The 16,644-nt window shown below is 34.7% G+C and overlaps 1 protein-coding gene across 2 annotated transcripts; it reads right to left on the bottom strand.

Annotated features, from left to right (window-relative positions):
- Positions 1-690: 690 nt before the first annotated feature.
- Positions 691-8,249, bottom strand: LOC18444228 (nucleotide-sugar uncharacterized transporter 2). 2 transcript variants are annotated; one of them, XM_006854404.4, is made up of 7 exons: positions 8,068-8,249; positions 6,566-6,717; positions 5,829-6,034; positions 5,347-5,440; positions 2,481-2,647; positions 1,845-2,015; positions 691-1,300 (listed from the first exon to the last, which is right to left on the bottom strand). In XM_006854404.4, the coding sequence occupies exons 1-7, from the start codon at positions 8,183-8,185 to the stop codon at positions 1,042-1,044; spliced, it is 1,167 nt and encodes a 388-aa protein (XP_006854466.1). In that variant the 5' UTR covers positions 8,186-8,249; the 3' UTR covers positions 691-1,041. The 2 variants fall into 2 exon arrangements, with proteins under 2 accessions (XP_006854466.1, XP_088727333.1); XM_088871207.1 differs by lacking the exon at positions 691-1,300 and having other exon boundaries at positions 1,841-2,015.
- Positions 8,250-16,644: the final 8,395 nt, after the last annotated feature.

Here is a 16,644-nt window from a genome sequence, read left to right as displayed (position 1 = left end):
AAGTTTGAGAGAAAAACCTCTAATCCACATATGTTTAACCATTAACTGCATATGTGCAAGGCCATGGCTTAGTTTAACTCCAGAAATGCTTTCTTTTACTAGAAAGTACAACATCAACACCAAATTCCTCTCCCCAATACTGCACATATAGATACTAATTAGTAGAAGATGGTGCAGGAAACAACTGCAATATCTCCGCTAAATCTGGAGAAGGTGAAGGATGTTGATCCTTTAATTCTAAAGAGTGCACAATGCCACCTAAAAGTAGCCAAAGAAAGTTGGGATCAATACAAGAAAGCCTACGCTTAATGCACCTATCCTGCATTTACCAAGTCTAAACTAGCTATATACTGAAACCATTCTTGCTTGTAGGTTCTGACACCCTAACCATGAGAAATCCCACCGTATCAGACTTTATGCCTGGAAATGATAAGTGCTTGGTGTGACAGTATTGAGAGAGAGAGAGAGAGAGAGAGAGAGAGAGAGAGAGAGTCAAAATTCTCCAAAAACTCCCTCAAGCACCTTCTTGCTGAATCACTTTCTTAACTTAGTTTTACCCTTCAATATAGTTTCCTTTACCACCCAAACTTATGTGAAAACAAAACCAAGATACAAACCCATTGTCACCACCCAAACTTACGACAAAACAAAACACAACCAAGATATAGACCCATTCTCACCATCAAAACATAGATACAAAGAGCCATATGTTGTACTTGACACCAAAGGCATCAGAAGTTTCTTACAAATGGGTTGAATCCCAAAGAAACCATCAACCAAGATTACAAGAGAAGACAGTTTTCCATAAAATATAATGCACTATATACATGGATAACAAATTTAAACATATTGATGTCTGATTCCGTGTATCACCTTGAGCCAGACTATCTTTCCCATGCTTGTAAGTTGTAACATAATTATTATACTCAGGAAGCTTATAATCATTAGAAAAAAGAAAGAAACAAAAATTATTACCACGTGAAGGAATGGGTTAGTCTCTAAACTGTAGAATTAACTTAAAATCCAAGTATTGTTTAGTCTTTAGACTACACTCATCTCGCTTTCTCCATTACTTTTTGGCTTCGAAAGCACAGAAATTTGCCTCAAGGTTTGCTTTCCTGTAGACTCTGGAGCTTTCTTCAAGTTTAGAGAAGTGTAGACACTCATTCCACAGAGAGCCACCACCACACCACAAAGACTCAAGGCACCCGGATCTGAATGGAAGAGAAGAGAACCTCCAAGAAGAATCACACATGTTTTGAACTGCCCCAACACAACATGAGCAGTTGCAGATGTTGCACTGAAACAATAGAGAGAAATATGAGAATAAGTCAATGAAAAGGAGAGTGATAACAAAAACCCGAAGATATGAAGTGGGTTTTGGAGTCTTGCTCTCTCTTCACACACGCACAAAAATAGAGAGAAATATCGGACTAGATCAATGAAAAGGAGAGAAATAACGAAAACCCAAAGATTTGAAATGGCTTTTGGACTCTCTCTCTCTCTCTCTCTCTCTCTCTCTCACACACACACATACACACACATACAAGTGGATGCATTGAAACGTAAAAATATGGCACAATATTTGGAAGATTTGATGGGAAGTGTAGTGACTGAATGCTGAACCAAGGAGCTACATATTGGCTTGAATCCCGTTTAGAGAGTGTAAATATAAATTTATTGGTTCCAACTTTGAATCCATGAGTGATTTATTGTCAATTCCAAAATTATGGCACAACTAACTTGATCATTGGTGATCATAACAACTAATGAAAACGCTCAAAACAATAAGAAAATGTTGAATCTTAGGTGTTTCATGGAATTTGGGAAAACAAAAGACTCACCCAAGAGCCAAAGCACCAGACCACTGGAGAAGAAACCCAAGAAGGGCCGATACAAAGATGGCCAGCGTGTTATTGAAGTTCCAATTGAAAGATAAGGCACCAGGGGGGTCTAGCCATGGTATCAAGATCAACAAGAACAACAAGGTTATTGGTGTCGTCTTCCACATCAACCTGCACAAGTATTGTCCATTGGCGAGATACTTTGTGAATGAGAATGGCCACAAAAGCTCATGGATAATATACCAATTGAAAATCTGAGTTTCAAATGCTCATGGATAACATCACTATTAAAATGTCATTACTTTCAAAAGCTCGCGGATAATATCACTACTGAAATTTTACGCTTTCCATGTAAAGCCCTGGTGGATACCAAATTATTGTTATGCTTTTTTGGATAAGTGGTGGACACTGAATTATTGTTAATGGCTGAGATAGTAACATCCATTGTCCAAAATTATCTGAAATATAGAATAACAATTTGCTGCCATTATGAATCCATGGCAAAATCCAAAATATCAATCCTTACCACTCACTATTGTTCCTGGTCTAGTAATCATAGAAAAACAAACAAATAATGATGCATCTCAAGAAAACAACAAAACAAATAATGATGCATCTCAGAGAAATTAATCTTACGCGAGAGCTGTCCAGTTGTCCTGTTGTTGCAATTTGGACCAAAGAATTTTATTTACAGCACTAGGGATTATCCATGCTATTGCTACACAAGCACCAAAGAAGTTGAATTGCAAATCTGTAACAGTTGCAACTGCTACACCTATTGATACCATAGTCAGTGCCAACACCTGCACAAGAACACCGCCCCTCGTTGAAAATTCATCACATTTCAAGAAATAAAATACATGCCATTCATGTATACATGTCTTTTTCTTTTTCCACAATTAACCAAACAAATAGATGCCGATATATATATTTTAGGGAGTAACGATGTCCAATGGGTCATCACTTTCCAATGAATTGATAGGGTGATGGAGAGAGAGAACGGGACCCGCCATTAAAGGACATGGCCTCAATGGTGGGGCCAAAAATATCTCCACCGCCATCAGTTTCAGTGGAAGTGATGAACCAAAGTACACATGTTTTTATATCACATAAACAACACGGAAAGCCGCCATAAAAGATTGAGTTCAGGTCCAATGTGATATGTTCATAGATTGATGAATAAAATGCTTCTTGCAATTCATATCAGAGTATATCTCTAGTGAAATGGTTGGCGTTACCTAGTGCAATGGTTTACAAATTTATGGAATGCTCAACATTTTTTAATAAGAAATTTACCAGATTCACTGATGTTCTAAATAATCGTCTACTATAACGACACTATATTTTTTTACTAAACATTTTCAGCACCATATTGTTGTATTTGTCTGAAATCCTGGACAGGAAGTTGGTAGCATAGTTTTTCCAGTGTCCATAAAAAAAGATAAACTATTATCATGGTTGACTCTTTACACCAGTCTAAAATCTTGTATTTTCCAGCGCCACTTAATTCTAGTCACCACCTTACATAGCTCTTAACGACAATTTTAGAAATATAAATTGATCAAAATATTATAGTGAAGCAATTAACATCCAAAAACATAAACTAGTCACAACATAGATCCATTTTCTTATGGTCTAGGACATACAAAGCTATACCCACGTCAATCTAGCATCATAGTATCATAAGTCATGGAAATTACTCGCTATTTATAGGAACCTTATAGTGGGGTTGCTATTCAATTCCTGCTCCAAAAAGGCAAAAACTCTCATCACCTTCTAGATAATTATTAATGAAAATTCATTGTCCCCAAGTGGTCCCTTGGTTCTTTTTCCCCAAGATTATTCCAACTATTTGAGAAGATAAGCATCTTGTTACTATTAAAAAGGCATTATGAATCTAATCCCATGAGATGGGAAATCTAGTGAAAGAAAGTAGGTACTAGGTAATTTATCACATATTGCAGTTAATATACATGGGAGAAATTTAAGTTTAGTCCAGTGATTCAAAAAGTGGACCGCCTAGAGCCTAGGCGGCCGCCTAGGTGGTCCAGAAGGCTTAGGCGCATTGCCCAGGCCTAGGCGGCCAATCTGGGCGGCAGTCCCTGGGCGGTTGCCTAGGCGGTACGGAACCTGTCTAGGCAAGCGCCCAGCCCAGGGCGGCCTCCCCGCCCAGAGGCGGAAATTATTTTTTTTTAAAGTTGACAAAAATTGATCAAAACATCACCCATTGATATTAGATTTAATTTTAGATGTTTTATAAATCTATTGGGGCGTTTTTTATAAGATTTTGACTCCTTAGAAGCATCTTTGACTGGACATCCTTTTTGGATTCGACTGGGCCGCCCAGGTTCGGGGCATCCGCCTAGGCACTGGGCGGCTTGGACCCACTATGGTTTAGCCTTAATTAATAAGAATTTATTTTCTCATTCATCTAAAGAATCTTGTAATATGTAGCATACATGGGAAGTTTAGTCCTGAACTGGAAAGAGTATGACATGACATTTTTAATGGCTCTAGTTCCATTTAAGCTTAAGGACAAGATTGACAAACTGATTGTCATTGGTTAAAAGATGTGAGAACTATATTTTACGACAAGAATTTCCACCCAAGTAATCTGTATAGTATATGCATAAGCTATCCATAAATTGAGTAATATGCTGATAAAAATAAAGACATCATACCCCAGAAGATTCTCTAAACAATGCCCACAATATCCTAGCTTTTTGAAAGGAAAAGTTTATATATGGTTGAGCACCTAAACAATCAAACTGTAGTGGACCTGAAAATTTCACTATAAGAAGTTGTTTCGATGCCAAAAAAACCTCAAATCCGATCGTCTCGACCTTGAGGTATATGGACATGAAAAAATAATGGACTTCCAAGTCTTGGAAATAGTGCATCTTGTAATGCATTATATAGACTGTTAATTTTCAAGATTTTCAAGTGTTCATAGATCTGCTTGATCTACAATATTTTTGAAGCTTTAATTTTATAATTAGAGATGAAAATAAATTTTCAGGTCATCATAAAGATTTTAGGTACTGAAACGACATCTTTTGACACTATTTGAAGGTGTGCCTTACTTTGATTGTTTAGAGCCTCAGCCTTATACAAAGGCACCCTTTTTGAAATGATAGACGTGACATATAGTTTATAGAAAAACCTCAGACTTGCCATTGTTTTCTATTACTTGATCAACCAAGATGTATGACAATGCAGATGGAGTGTTCTCTTAATGCATCAAATCAGAAGGAGCAACATACATAAGTTTCATTTCTGAACTGCGAGTCTGTGAGATAAATCAGGAATTAATGTTCAGATTTATGACTCTAAAAATGCAGTGTTACAATCAGCTTCTTAATAATTCAACAACTTCTAATTTATTCTTTGGCAAGCTTTTTGGAGAAGCCACACTAAAACATCAGAGTTACATCAGTGATGGAATTGTTCACCAAATATCACTTTCAAGACAATAAAAGCAGCCAAATCTCAAAGTGATTACCTTGTGGAAAGAAACACTTTTCCTGAAGAACAGGAATTCGGCTAGTACAATGGTGGGGGTCACAGCAATCTTGGCCATCTGATAGAAACCAACACTACAAGGAAAGGTGACAAGTCAATGTCAGGAATAAATGAAGAGAAAATATACTGGAAACCAATCAACTATAGATACTCATAGCCAGTTGGGGTTATCACAAACCATTGAAATGGGGACAGAGACAACTGTGGCATTACGCTGGGTCATGATCTTTCTCCATCAACATAATAACCCAAATGAAATAGATTCCCCACTTTACATTTGATTAGTGAAATATTTTTAATGGTTTAATGACATTGTGTGACAAAGACTCTGCACGCGTGTGTGTGTGTGTGTATGAGATAGAGGGAGGAAAGAACAACAAGCTAAACTTAAATACATAGCCAACAACAAATGAATAATGTGGGATGAAGACATTAAATACACAATGGTAGAGCAAACCTCACCTATTGTGCTTTAAGCTGATATTAGCAAGGCTAGTGGAGAAACTCATAACGATACCCAGGGAAAGCAAAGAAGAAAAGGATGCTGATTTAGAAGGAGAGGAAGGAAGAAGCGAGAAGGTGTTGAACAGGGCCATTAAAAACCAGCTCACAACATAATGGATGAATGTAAGAAAGATGGGGAAATTAAATCCAACCTTGCTCAGCACCTGTAGACAAAAGAAGAACCAAATGTCAACTCATGATACAGTTTAGTTATTCATTTATTTATTTATTGGATAACCCACCATATATCTTTGATAGTGAGAATAACCTATCAAATACTCCTCCAAAAATTCTACTGCTTACTATTTTCTTTTTTTTGATTAAAAAGTTTCATTAATTCAACCAGTTTCTCTGAAAAGCAAAATTTTCATTTTCCTTATGGCTATCAACGCATCAGGTACCATTTTTGGAAACAAGATCAGATAAAGAACCAAGCTTGGAAACAACTTGATAATCAAATGCATAACCCCAGCTCCTTTTGGGTGCCAGCTATCAGACTGCTGTCTGTAAAGGACATACAAAATGACTTTAATTTCTATGCAAAGGATGGTCATTCTATGCAACTAGGTAATATGGACTCTTCAAAACTTTTTTTTTTTTTTTGAGAGCGAGACTTACCAAAGGAGCCCATCCATGTGTAACCATAGGAGATTCAAATCAAAAGAAAGCAAAACATAAAAAAATAATTAACCCACCAATTTGTTAACCATGATAATGCCAACTGAAACCACAAAGTTGAACGTCATGGCTACGGATGGACCACAAAACCTTTGTTGCTGACGCTTAGCGCCTTCCGAAGTGCGAAGCTCGTTGAACAAAGAACCCCGTAGCTCCTCTAGTGCTCGTTCTTTTACAAATACATATATAACGTCAATGTGAATCCCAGGTATAACTACCTAGAAACTTCAACCCAAATTATGAAGCAACCCTCTTCCATATTAATTAAAAAACAATATATATATATATATATATATATATATATATATATATATATATATATATATATATATATATATATATATATATATATATATATATATATATATATATATATATATAGTCCATATGTTGCTATTTTCCACTTTAAATGCATGATTTTCTTTCTTTGAAGTACATTTTGAGAAGTATAATACAAGCTTCTTTCTGTTTTTTCTTTTTTCTTTTATGTGTAAGATTTCCTTACTTCGAATAACACTTCGAGAAGTATAATACAAGCTTTTTTTTTCTTTTTTTTTTATGTTAAGTATAATACAAGCTAATGTTCATGAAAACTGGATCCACAAATAAGAAAGGGACTGAGGGAGACCAAATCCCAAGAGTACTAAGAGTCATAAGTTGCCGGTGCATATAAAATCAACATCCCTCTAACAAAATTTTGTAAATTCCCCAAAACCATATAAATTTCTTCTAAAAGCAACCTGTTAAATAAATAACTAAATAAAGTTAAAACTTGCAAATGAGATAAAAAAATTACAAAAAGGAACCTAACTAACAAAGTAAACATTCTTAAAATGAAAAGAAAATATTTTTTCTTGTAAACAGTAACTCATCCAAAGATTGGAGGAAAGAACAACAGGAGAAAAAGAAATGAAGACCATAATTGACTAGAAACAAATATTCCTGTAAACCATATAGGAAATCAACATGCCAGTAAACCCAAATCCAAGAGAGAAGAAAAAGAAAAAAAAAGGAAAACCCACATTTCTTCTCAAACGTAACAAAGTCAACATAGAAAGCCTCTTAAAGTTTTTTAAAAATAAAAAAATAAAACCACGGTTTTTATTCATTAAAAAGAGGAAAGTAGAGAAAAACTACATTCATTAAAAAATTCCAAATCCCATATACAAAACCAGATATCGTTTTCTCCCTGAAACCACCAAAATCACCAAAGGAAACCTGCATCTCTATCTATTATTGCCCATTTATACAATATCCTGCAGAAAAATCCTTCAATAACAATACATATCATAAATAGAAACTTTTTTTAGCCCAAAATTCCAAAAATTGTATATCAATAGCCAGATAAACACGACCCAATTCATCAACAACGAAAAAAAAAGGCAAACAAACAACCCACTGTCAGATCCAAACAAAACCAGAAATCTCCTCAAAAACCAACGTAGAAATCCAAAAACCCAACTCAAAGCAACAAGAAAAAAAGAGAAAATTAGCCAAGAAACAGCAGAATGTAGCCTACCTTTTTCACTTGCATTACTATCTTTTCTCTTGAGGAATCTTTTTGGGTACGTACCCAAAACCATGTCCACTGCTTCTCTCAAACCAAAACCCAACACCTTCATGTTGATGCCCGCCATTGAAAGACCTCCAAACCCACATGCCACAAAAATGTATCAACTGTATTGAGAGGAGAGATGGGTTTCTCTCACTAGGAGCAGAAAGAAAGTGGAGGAGTTGCCCAAGTATGAGAGAGAAAGTAGAGAGAGAAGTAGTTGCTCAAGTAGTCGAGGAGTTTGGGGTGGACTCCAACTAGGTGTTTTTCTTGGGAGCACAGGCCCACTTATCATCCTTTCTCAAATGGACTGCATTCTCTTTCTCTCTCTAAAAAACCATATTCCTCTTTCTCTCTCTAAAAAATACATTCTCTCTCTTCCCGTGATTAACGCAGGGTCATATGACGCCTGGATGCTTTAACTTTGGATTTTCTGTAATTTTTTATGACCTTCTTTGAAATTATTTTGACGTAAGAATCATCCGACGGTTGGAGTGAAAGAATGTTGGGAAAATTATAAAAAACCCCTCAAATATATTTTTCTTTTATGCAACTTACCCCAAATTAAGTTTCTTTCTCACTCTCTTCCCAAAAAAAAAAAAAAACAAATTATGCAAATATTCCTCAACCATTTCAAAAATTAAAAAAAAATAAAACTACCCTTATTTTACCGAATACCCCGACCTCTTTGCGGCATTATGTAAGTGTGCGTTTCGGTAGTGTAAAACAGCGCTTCGACACTACGTAAGTGCGGCAATGGAGCATTCTGACGCTTCAGCACTGATTAAGTGCACTTCAGCACTGTGCTACAGGAAGGGCACAACACTCCGGCACTTCGTAAGTGTGCTCCAGCAGTGTAACACAGCGCTCCGGCACTGCGTAAGTGAGCTTCGGCAGTGTAAGACAGCTCTCTGACACTACGTAAGTACGTTCCGGCAGTGGAACATTCCGAGTCACAGGGCTCCAACACTGTCTTAGTGCTCTTCGGCAATGTGCTACGAAAGGGCACAATGCTCCGACACTTCGTAAAATGCATTCCAGCAATGTAACACAGCGCTCCGACATAAGTGTGCTACGGCAGTATAGTATTTTGAGTCACATGGCTCTGGCACTATTTAAGTGCATTCCGACAATGTGCTACACAAGAAAGACATTTTCGTTTAAAAAAATAAACTGTTTTTTCTAGAGATATTTGTAGAAAAAGTTTGTTTTTTAGAAAAAAAAAAAAATGAAAAAAAGTTAACTAGAGGTAAGTTCCATAAAAAGTATATTTTAGAATTTTTTTGTAATTTTTTCAAAAATGATTGGTAGGATGTGTCGGTCAAGAAATAGGGGTATAATAGTCTTTTTGAATACCAAGGGCAGTTTGGTCATATTGTGGACTTGTGGGCCCTTTGATGATTTGATCGTTGTTTGGATTTTTGAGGGAGACTATATTAAGGATCCGGTTTTTACGTGGCCAAGTCCTCATATGTAGAAATGGGACCTCTTCATAAATCTATTTTTGAGATATATTTTAAAACTTAATTTTTTAAGGCATGTAATTTAAAATTTTAAATAAATTTTAAAAATTAAAATTAATAATTCTAGTAAAAAAAATTTGGATGGTTAATTTTCATTGTTTTTAGATAAAACACCTACTTATATCTATTTTTAAAATGGATGATTTACATTTTTTGGAATGCATATATCGAAATACGATCGAGCCCGATGAAACAATTTTCCTTATATTATTCTAAGAAGATTTAGTTAATGGATGAAACAGGTAGCGTAGGAAAGAATGAGGCTTTTATTTGTTCTTTTCTTTTTCTTTTTTTTTCTTCTTTTTTTTTTTTTTAATGGTGAGGTTTATATCTCCAAAATGCTTTGAAATCACTTTGGACGGTGTATAGCTCTATGGGAGCATAATGTATATTAACTCCCTTGGACGGAAGAGATACTTTAGAATTTTTTTTTGACTGAATTTTGGAAAAACTATAGACACCATTAATTTCTGCTTTTTAGGTAGCGTATCCCTCAATATTTTTTATACTACACTATTAACTGCAATACTAATTTTTTAAATAAAATTTTAATTTTTTTTTACCAAAATATCCCCTATTTTAACCTGTCCGAACATGTTGCCCAATATGACACAAAAATGTGCGGAACCGGCTTGCACCGGCACAAGTTGAATATAAAGCTGGTTCGGTACACCAGCTCCCTACAAGTTGTGTTGGACCAGCTAAGAGAAGAAGTGAGAACCGTGATTAAGGAATAAGGTATTTTGGTCCCAAAAAATTAATTTTTGTACTTCATGGTTGCTTGCAAAAAAAGAGCATCGTGGTCAAGAATCGCATCAAAAGATTTGGGGATGCCTAAAAAAGTACAAATCTGTCTGAGGGGACGTATTTATGATTTTTTTTTTGAATTTTTTGATCTAATTAAGAATAATTAAATGATTATTTTAAACTTCTTTTTTTTTAAAAAAAAAAAAAAAAGGGTGGATTTTGAGTTCTTAAATACTTAGATCTCTTCTAATTCAATCTTAGGCCATAATTTTTTTCAAGCACATAGAACATCTGATTTGGATAATTTCCTTTTTGAGGTTGGTTTCTCATTCAACAGGTTACATCCTCAAAATTTAGCGCCCTAAAAATATTCCTAGCTTGAGATCTACCGAAGGCATATCTTTTGACATCTCTTTATAGGGTCTTTCTCTCCATGATTTCTCTCTTTCTTCCATTCTCTCTTTCCAATAATCTCTATCTCATTCCCTACCTCTCGCTATCATTTCTATAAATAATATCCAATTTTTTAGTCTCATTATTCATATTTTATTTTCAATTATTTGAAAGTAATTTGTAAACTTTATTTATCACTACTATATATCCAAATATTTTACATTTTTTTCTTGGTGGGTCTAAATAAATCTTCATGAATATATTTGCATTACTTTTAAGGAACGTACAAGATTAATTTTTATAATTGTTGATCAATATCACATATTCAAATATTTTATACTTTAAGTGGGTTTGGTAAGCTTTTTGTTTCACTTTTAAGGAAAGATAGATGTATACTTCTTGATCATTTTCATATATTCAAATATTTAAGAAACTTTAAGTGGGTTTAATAAGCTTTGTTCCACTTTTAAGGAAAGATAGAGAGAAGCATCTCTTTTTTCTTTTTAAGAATAATGACAAGTTAAAGCCAGGGAACATTGCCAATTTAAAAGTGCTTTGAAGGATGGGGATGTGGCCTACTTTTATGTGGAAAGTGCACAAGATAAGTTCAATTGCCTTAGGCATGGGGGTTATAATCACTTTTGCCTCTGGCATGCAGTTTATAATCACTCTTGCCACTTGATGTGAAATCAAGCTGTTGAGGATGTGCCAATAATGAGATCTAAAATAATTCAAAATTTTATTAAAATTTTCATTTTAGTTATCAAAATTAAGAAATAATTATTTATATTTTATATTTTAATCTCAAGACCCATTTTTTGAGAGTGTATATTATATTTTGATTCTATTTTTTTAGAGTTGATACTTCTCAACATACTACATTTGTAAAAATATAAAAAATTATTTTAAAATAAATAAAATGACTAAATTACCCATAAAAGTTTACAATTTATAAGGGTATTATAGTTATTTTTATTTGAATTAATGATATCTTCAAATCTTTTACCATCTTTCTGAGTAGGAGGTTCATGTTGTTTCACCATTTCTCTCTTCTAAAGATCTCCCCTCTCTTTAATTAGACTGCTTTTGTAAGCTCTAAGTAGATATATGGTTTTATCCATCCTTTGTTGATCTAAAACCTTTCTTCAATTCATTGGTTGATGATACTTAGTAGGGCTGAGAATGGGTCGGATGGGTCTGGATCCGTTGGGATCTAGATTCAAATACGAAAAATATATATGATATTTGAATTCGGATCTGAATACGATCATATCCAAACAGGATACATGGGATTTGGATTTGGATCTGGATAGTATCGGATCCAAATATTTATTTTATATATTCTTTTATACCTATAAAATAATATATAACAAAAAATATAATATAACATATATTTATATATATAATAATATATAATATTTTAATAATCGGGTGGGATCTAGATCGCTTCCACCTGTACACAAATTCGTTCTGAATTACTATTTAGATCTAAATTTTGGATTCGGATCCGATCCGTTGGATCAAATCTTAGATCCATACCCAAATCCAGATAAAATCCGACAATTCAAATTTCGGATCAAGCTAATTTCTCACCCACGGATGAAATCCTTTGTTCAAACTTACAACTAATCTATTTGAATTTTAGTCATTTAGAATTCGGATTTGAACTGTTTTGACCGCCGTTCTTATTAGGCAGTCAACTTATTCTACGGATTTTAATTCCCAATCCCATATGATGAGGCATGGTTTGTGCTGATAAATCTAAACTTAATCTTTTCCTCGGATCCTGCCAATTTAAAAGAGATAAACCCCAAATTTTATAGGCATGCCCGTTGAAAAGATGCTTTACAAATTCATATATGGGATTCCATAGACTCCCGATTATTCCTAGGAGTGTCAATGGCTCGGGCCCGAGCCCGGGCCCAAAAAGGTCTCACATGGACCCATACTTGAGTCGGGTCCAAGTCACTTGGACCCGGCCTGGGATCAAGTCATTTGGACCCGAAACCCGACTTGGACCGGGGTCTAAAAAATTAATTTTTGTATTGTATACTATATTTTTCTATATATTTTATACCGTGTGGGGTCCACCCGGACCCAATCCAACCGATAGAGGTCAAGCCGGAGCCAAAGCCAACCCGCCGGGTCCAAGTTTTGGACCCGGATCTAATTCAAGTTCAACCCGTCGGGTCGGCAAGTCTACCCTACCCGATTGCCACCCTTAATTATTCGAGAACGGATCTATTGGATCAAAAGACAATCATCTTACTACACTTGAATTTTGAGTCGGTCTTAGGAACTCTATTATGCATCATGCCTTTGCTTTAGACTATCTGGGATTTTAGTGTCACAAAACATACCTAAACAGCACGGCTAGATCTCATTTAAAAATCACTATTTCTATAAACAAAAAAGTTAATTTTTTTTTATTAAGAACTAAAATCAAATAATGGAATAAAAGGAAACGTAGAAAGCTTATATAACCGGGCCTATAGTTGGGGCCTATATCAAACTTTTATTGAATTTTTGTATTGAGTCCCCACTAACTTGAAGATTTGTTTGCGTTGAACATTGAAACAAGGACTTGATATCATTGATGCATTAAACATTGAATATTGAATATTAAAGATGGGATCAAGGTTTCTAGCCATGACTTAAAGTTTCATAGGGTTCCTAGTTATTTAGGGTTTTGGTGAGCTAGCCTCATGATCTGAGGTTGAATTAGTGCTTCTCTCAAGCTATGGCTCTCTCTTGAATTTGTTTGAACGATCTCGGAATTAGGGCTTCTCTCAAGCTATGGCTCTCTCTTGAATTAGTTTGAACGATCTCGGAATTAGGGCGTCTCTCAAGCTATAGCTCTCTGGCCATTGGCTAACACCGATTTGGAATTGTGTAGGTTTTTCTGATTCGATTCAGTCTGATGATCTCAATTTTCAAATGTTCTGAATAAGAACTTCGCAAATAATAATGTCAAACACATTAGAATTGCATCTAGAAGCTTCCAGAAAGTGCAGGGCCCTAGAAGCCTCCATAATATCCATTGATGTCATTTTCAATGGTTTTTCTCAAGGTTTGGACTAGAATAGGTGCTTCAGGCTTCTTGTCTGTTTTTCTTGATTTTTGGTTCAGGTTACAAGACTCGAGTATATGATGGTTAGGTTTGAAGGTTATGGTTCAAATCGTCTAGAAGTTTAATCAACCAAAATGGTGCATTTACCATATTTAAAAATTGGGGTCCAACAAATATTCATAATACAACTTTTGAAGGTGCATTTCATTAACTCTAAGACCATTGCATTAAATCACTCTAATATATATATATATATATACATAAATATCCTTGTACCTCTTATTTTTGGTATATATATCTCAATAGACCCAAAGAATTAAAATATATCTCTTAACCTCTTGACTAATTTTACGTACTTTTAACTATTTTTTAGCCTTAACAAATATAAAAAAAATTCTAAAACCTTCATCTCTTTACGTGATATATTCATCCCAAATTTTTCTTTTTCTCTCTCTTGAGATTCTCCCAAACCCTTTCTCTCTCTATATATATTTTTCCCCACTTTCTCTTTTCAGGTCTCTGGCTCTCTCTCTCTACCCGTGTTTCCCCATACCCCTCTCTCTCACTCCAACCCGTCTCTATCTCACCCTGTGTTTCCTGATCAACCTCTCTATCTCTCTTTCCCAACCCCTCTCCTCCCTGTGTTTCCCGAAACAACGTCTCTCCTCGTGGTTCCCCAAACCCCCTCTTCTTTCCCTATGGTTCCCCAATCCCTCCCTCTCTTCTCATGTCTTTCCCCAAGTCTCTCTCTCTCCATGTGATTCCCTAACCTCTCTCCCTCTCTTTGTGTTTCGCTAATGTTGAAGTTTTTGAATTACCCTAGGCATTAGAGCTTCACAGGTTATTGCCCTCATAGGTGTTATTGGTTATGGTGAAATAAGTATCATCCTGATCGAGGACGGAAGAAGGGTTGTGCTTATCTATGGTGAAATAAGTGTCATCCTGATTGAGGATGTAAGAGGCGTTGTGCTGATAAAAAGAATCGTGATGTGTCGGTTAATACATTGATCTCTATAAGTAATTGTGACATTTTTATACTAAAAAGTAAATTGTCTCGTTGTTTATAATCTTATTTTATAATTAAAAATAAAAATATAATTTAAGGTTAAAAATATTTTCAATATTAAAACCAAATTGGTAGATACTATATTGAAGGTGCAATTTATTTTAATTGATTAGAGTCTCGGGGTTATAAAAACCGCACCCGATATGAAAATAAGTGGTATGTTGTATTTATTAGACAAGGGGCTCCTCTACCTTTGCGAATTAGCATCCTTTTCAAATTGCTACACGTTCGTAGATCACCTCATCGATGCCACTGATGTCGTACATAAGCTCCTATGCATTGCATAACCCTCTCATTATGGTTTGGAAAATTGTTTCATGCGTCAGCGGGCGCAAGAGCCCGCTAACGTCCATCCTAAAGATGGATGTCATCGAAAGTGTGTTGTCCATAATTTAGATATAGATGATGCATAAAAAATACTAAATAATTATATTTTTTATTTTCAAATTTATATATATATATATATATATATATATATATATATATATATATATATATATATATATATATATATACATATTTATGATTATTTCGCCCTAGATGATGAATCTACAAAAAAAAAGAAAATCATCTAAAATAAATTTTAGTGGGGAGCTGGATATGTACATATAAGTGAGGGACCACATATACTGTGTCGGCCGACTCATAGAAACCCATCCTCATAGTTTTGGATACTTGAAACTATTTTCCTTATTGATTTAATTGAAACTATTTTCCTTATTGATTTAATAAGAAGAAAAAGGAAATATATGCTGCAAAGCTAATAAATAATTTGCATGTGTCCATAAATGCGTATGCTCACAGTTCACCACAGTTGGATCTATTCCTGGGAAGCCGGCCCACTAATATATTATTTGTACCCAGAATGAGTAAGCATTGATGCTTGACGCTTTGAACATTTTCGAACGAATAGAAATGATGAAATATTTATTACTCAGTGTTTGAAAAATGGCCGGTTGGAACCCCAGAATTCTAACCTAAATTCTCCGAATGGTCATTTAGAAGTAGTGTTTCAAAACCCGGCAATTTCCACCCAGACATCGATTCGAATGGGAATAGGCAGGGACTGAACCAATTATGGAAAAGTGTGGTTTGTATAAAGCTGATGATCTAAACAATCAAAGTAAGGCACAGTTTCAAATGGTGTCGAAAGATGCCGTTTTAGCACTGAAAATTTTTATGATGATCTAAAAATTTAGATTCATCTCTAATTATAAAATTTCAAGCTTTAAAAATAGTGTAGATGAAGCAAAACTATGAACATTTGAGAATCTTGAAAGTTGACGGTCTAGATGATGCCTCACAAGATGTACTATTTTTAATATTTAAAGTCCTTTCTTTTTATGTCTATGTATTTGAAGGTCGAGATGATCGGATTTAAGGGTTTTAGAGCATCAAAACTACTTTTACTGAATACTTGAGATACACGTTCATTTGATTGTTTTGGGCCTCAACCTTATATAAACTTTTTTACGACATATATATATATATATATATATATGTGAAAAAAGTTTATATAAGGTTGCAACCTTAAACTGTGGAACTACAAATGCACCTCAAAAATCCATCGAAAAATATTATTTTAATGTTGAAGCACCCTTTAATTGAGCATCTCGACATCGAGATGTATGATTATGAAAGAAAAAGTGATTTTGAGTCCTAGAAATAGTGTCTTACAACACATTATCTAGACCATCCATTTTTAAAATTTTCATATGTTTATAGATTTACTTGATTTTAACCAT

This window comes from Amborella trichopoda, chromosome 7, assembly GCF_054954075.1.
Source record: "Amborella trichopoda isolate Santa Cruz 75 chromosome 7, AtrichopodaSantaCruz75HAP2 v2.0, whole genome shotgun sequence".
NCBI lineage: Eukaryota > Viridiplantae > Streptophyta > Magnoliopsida > Amborellales > Amborellaceae > Amborella > Amborella trichopoda.
The sequence above is the reverse complement of the archived record's forward strand: the minus strand, read 5'-3'. Positions and strand labels throughout refer to the sequence as shown.

Excerpts from the sequence above, each read along its gene's own strand:
- LOC18444228 (XM_006854404.4), bottom strand. The coding sequence starts at position 8,185 with ATGGCGGGCATCAACATGAAGGTGTTGGGTTTTGGTTTGAGAGAAGCA. Across the intron at positions 6,718-8,067 it reads TAGTAATGCAAGTGAAAAAG|AACGAGCACTAGAGGAGCTA; the intron begins GTAGGCTACATT and ends TATTTGTAAAAG. Across the intron at positions 2,648-5,346 it reads AAAGTGTTTCTTTCCACAAG|GTGTTGGCACTGACTATGGT; the intron begins GTAATCACTTTG and ends GTTCTTGTGCAG.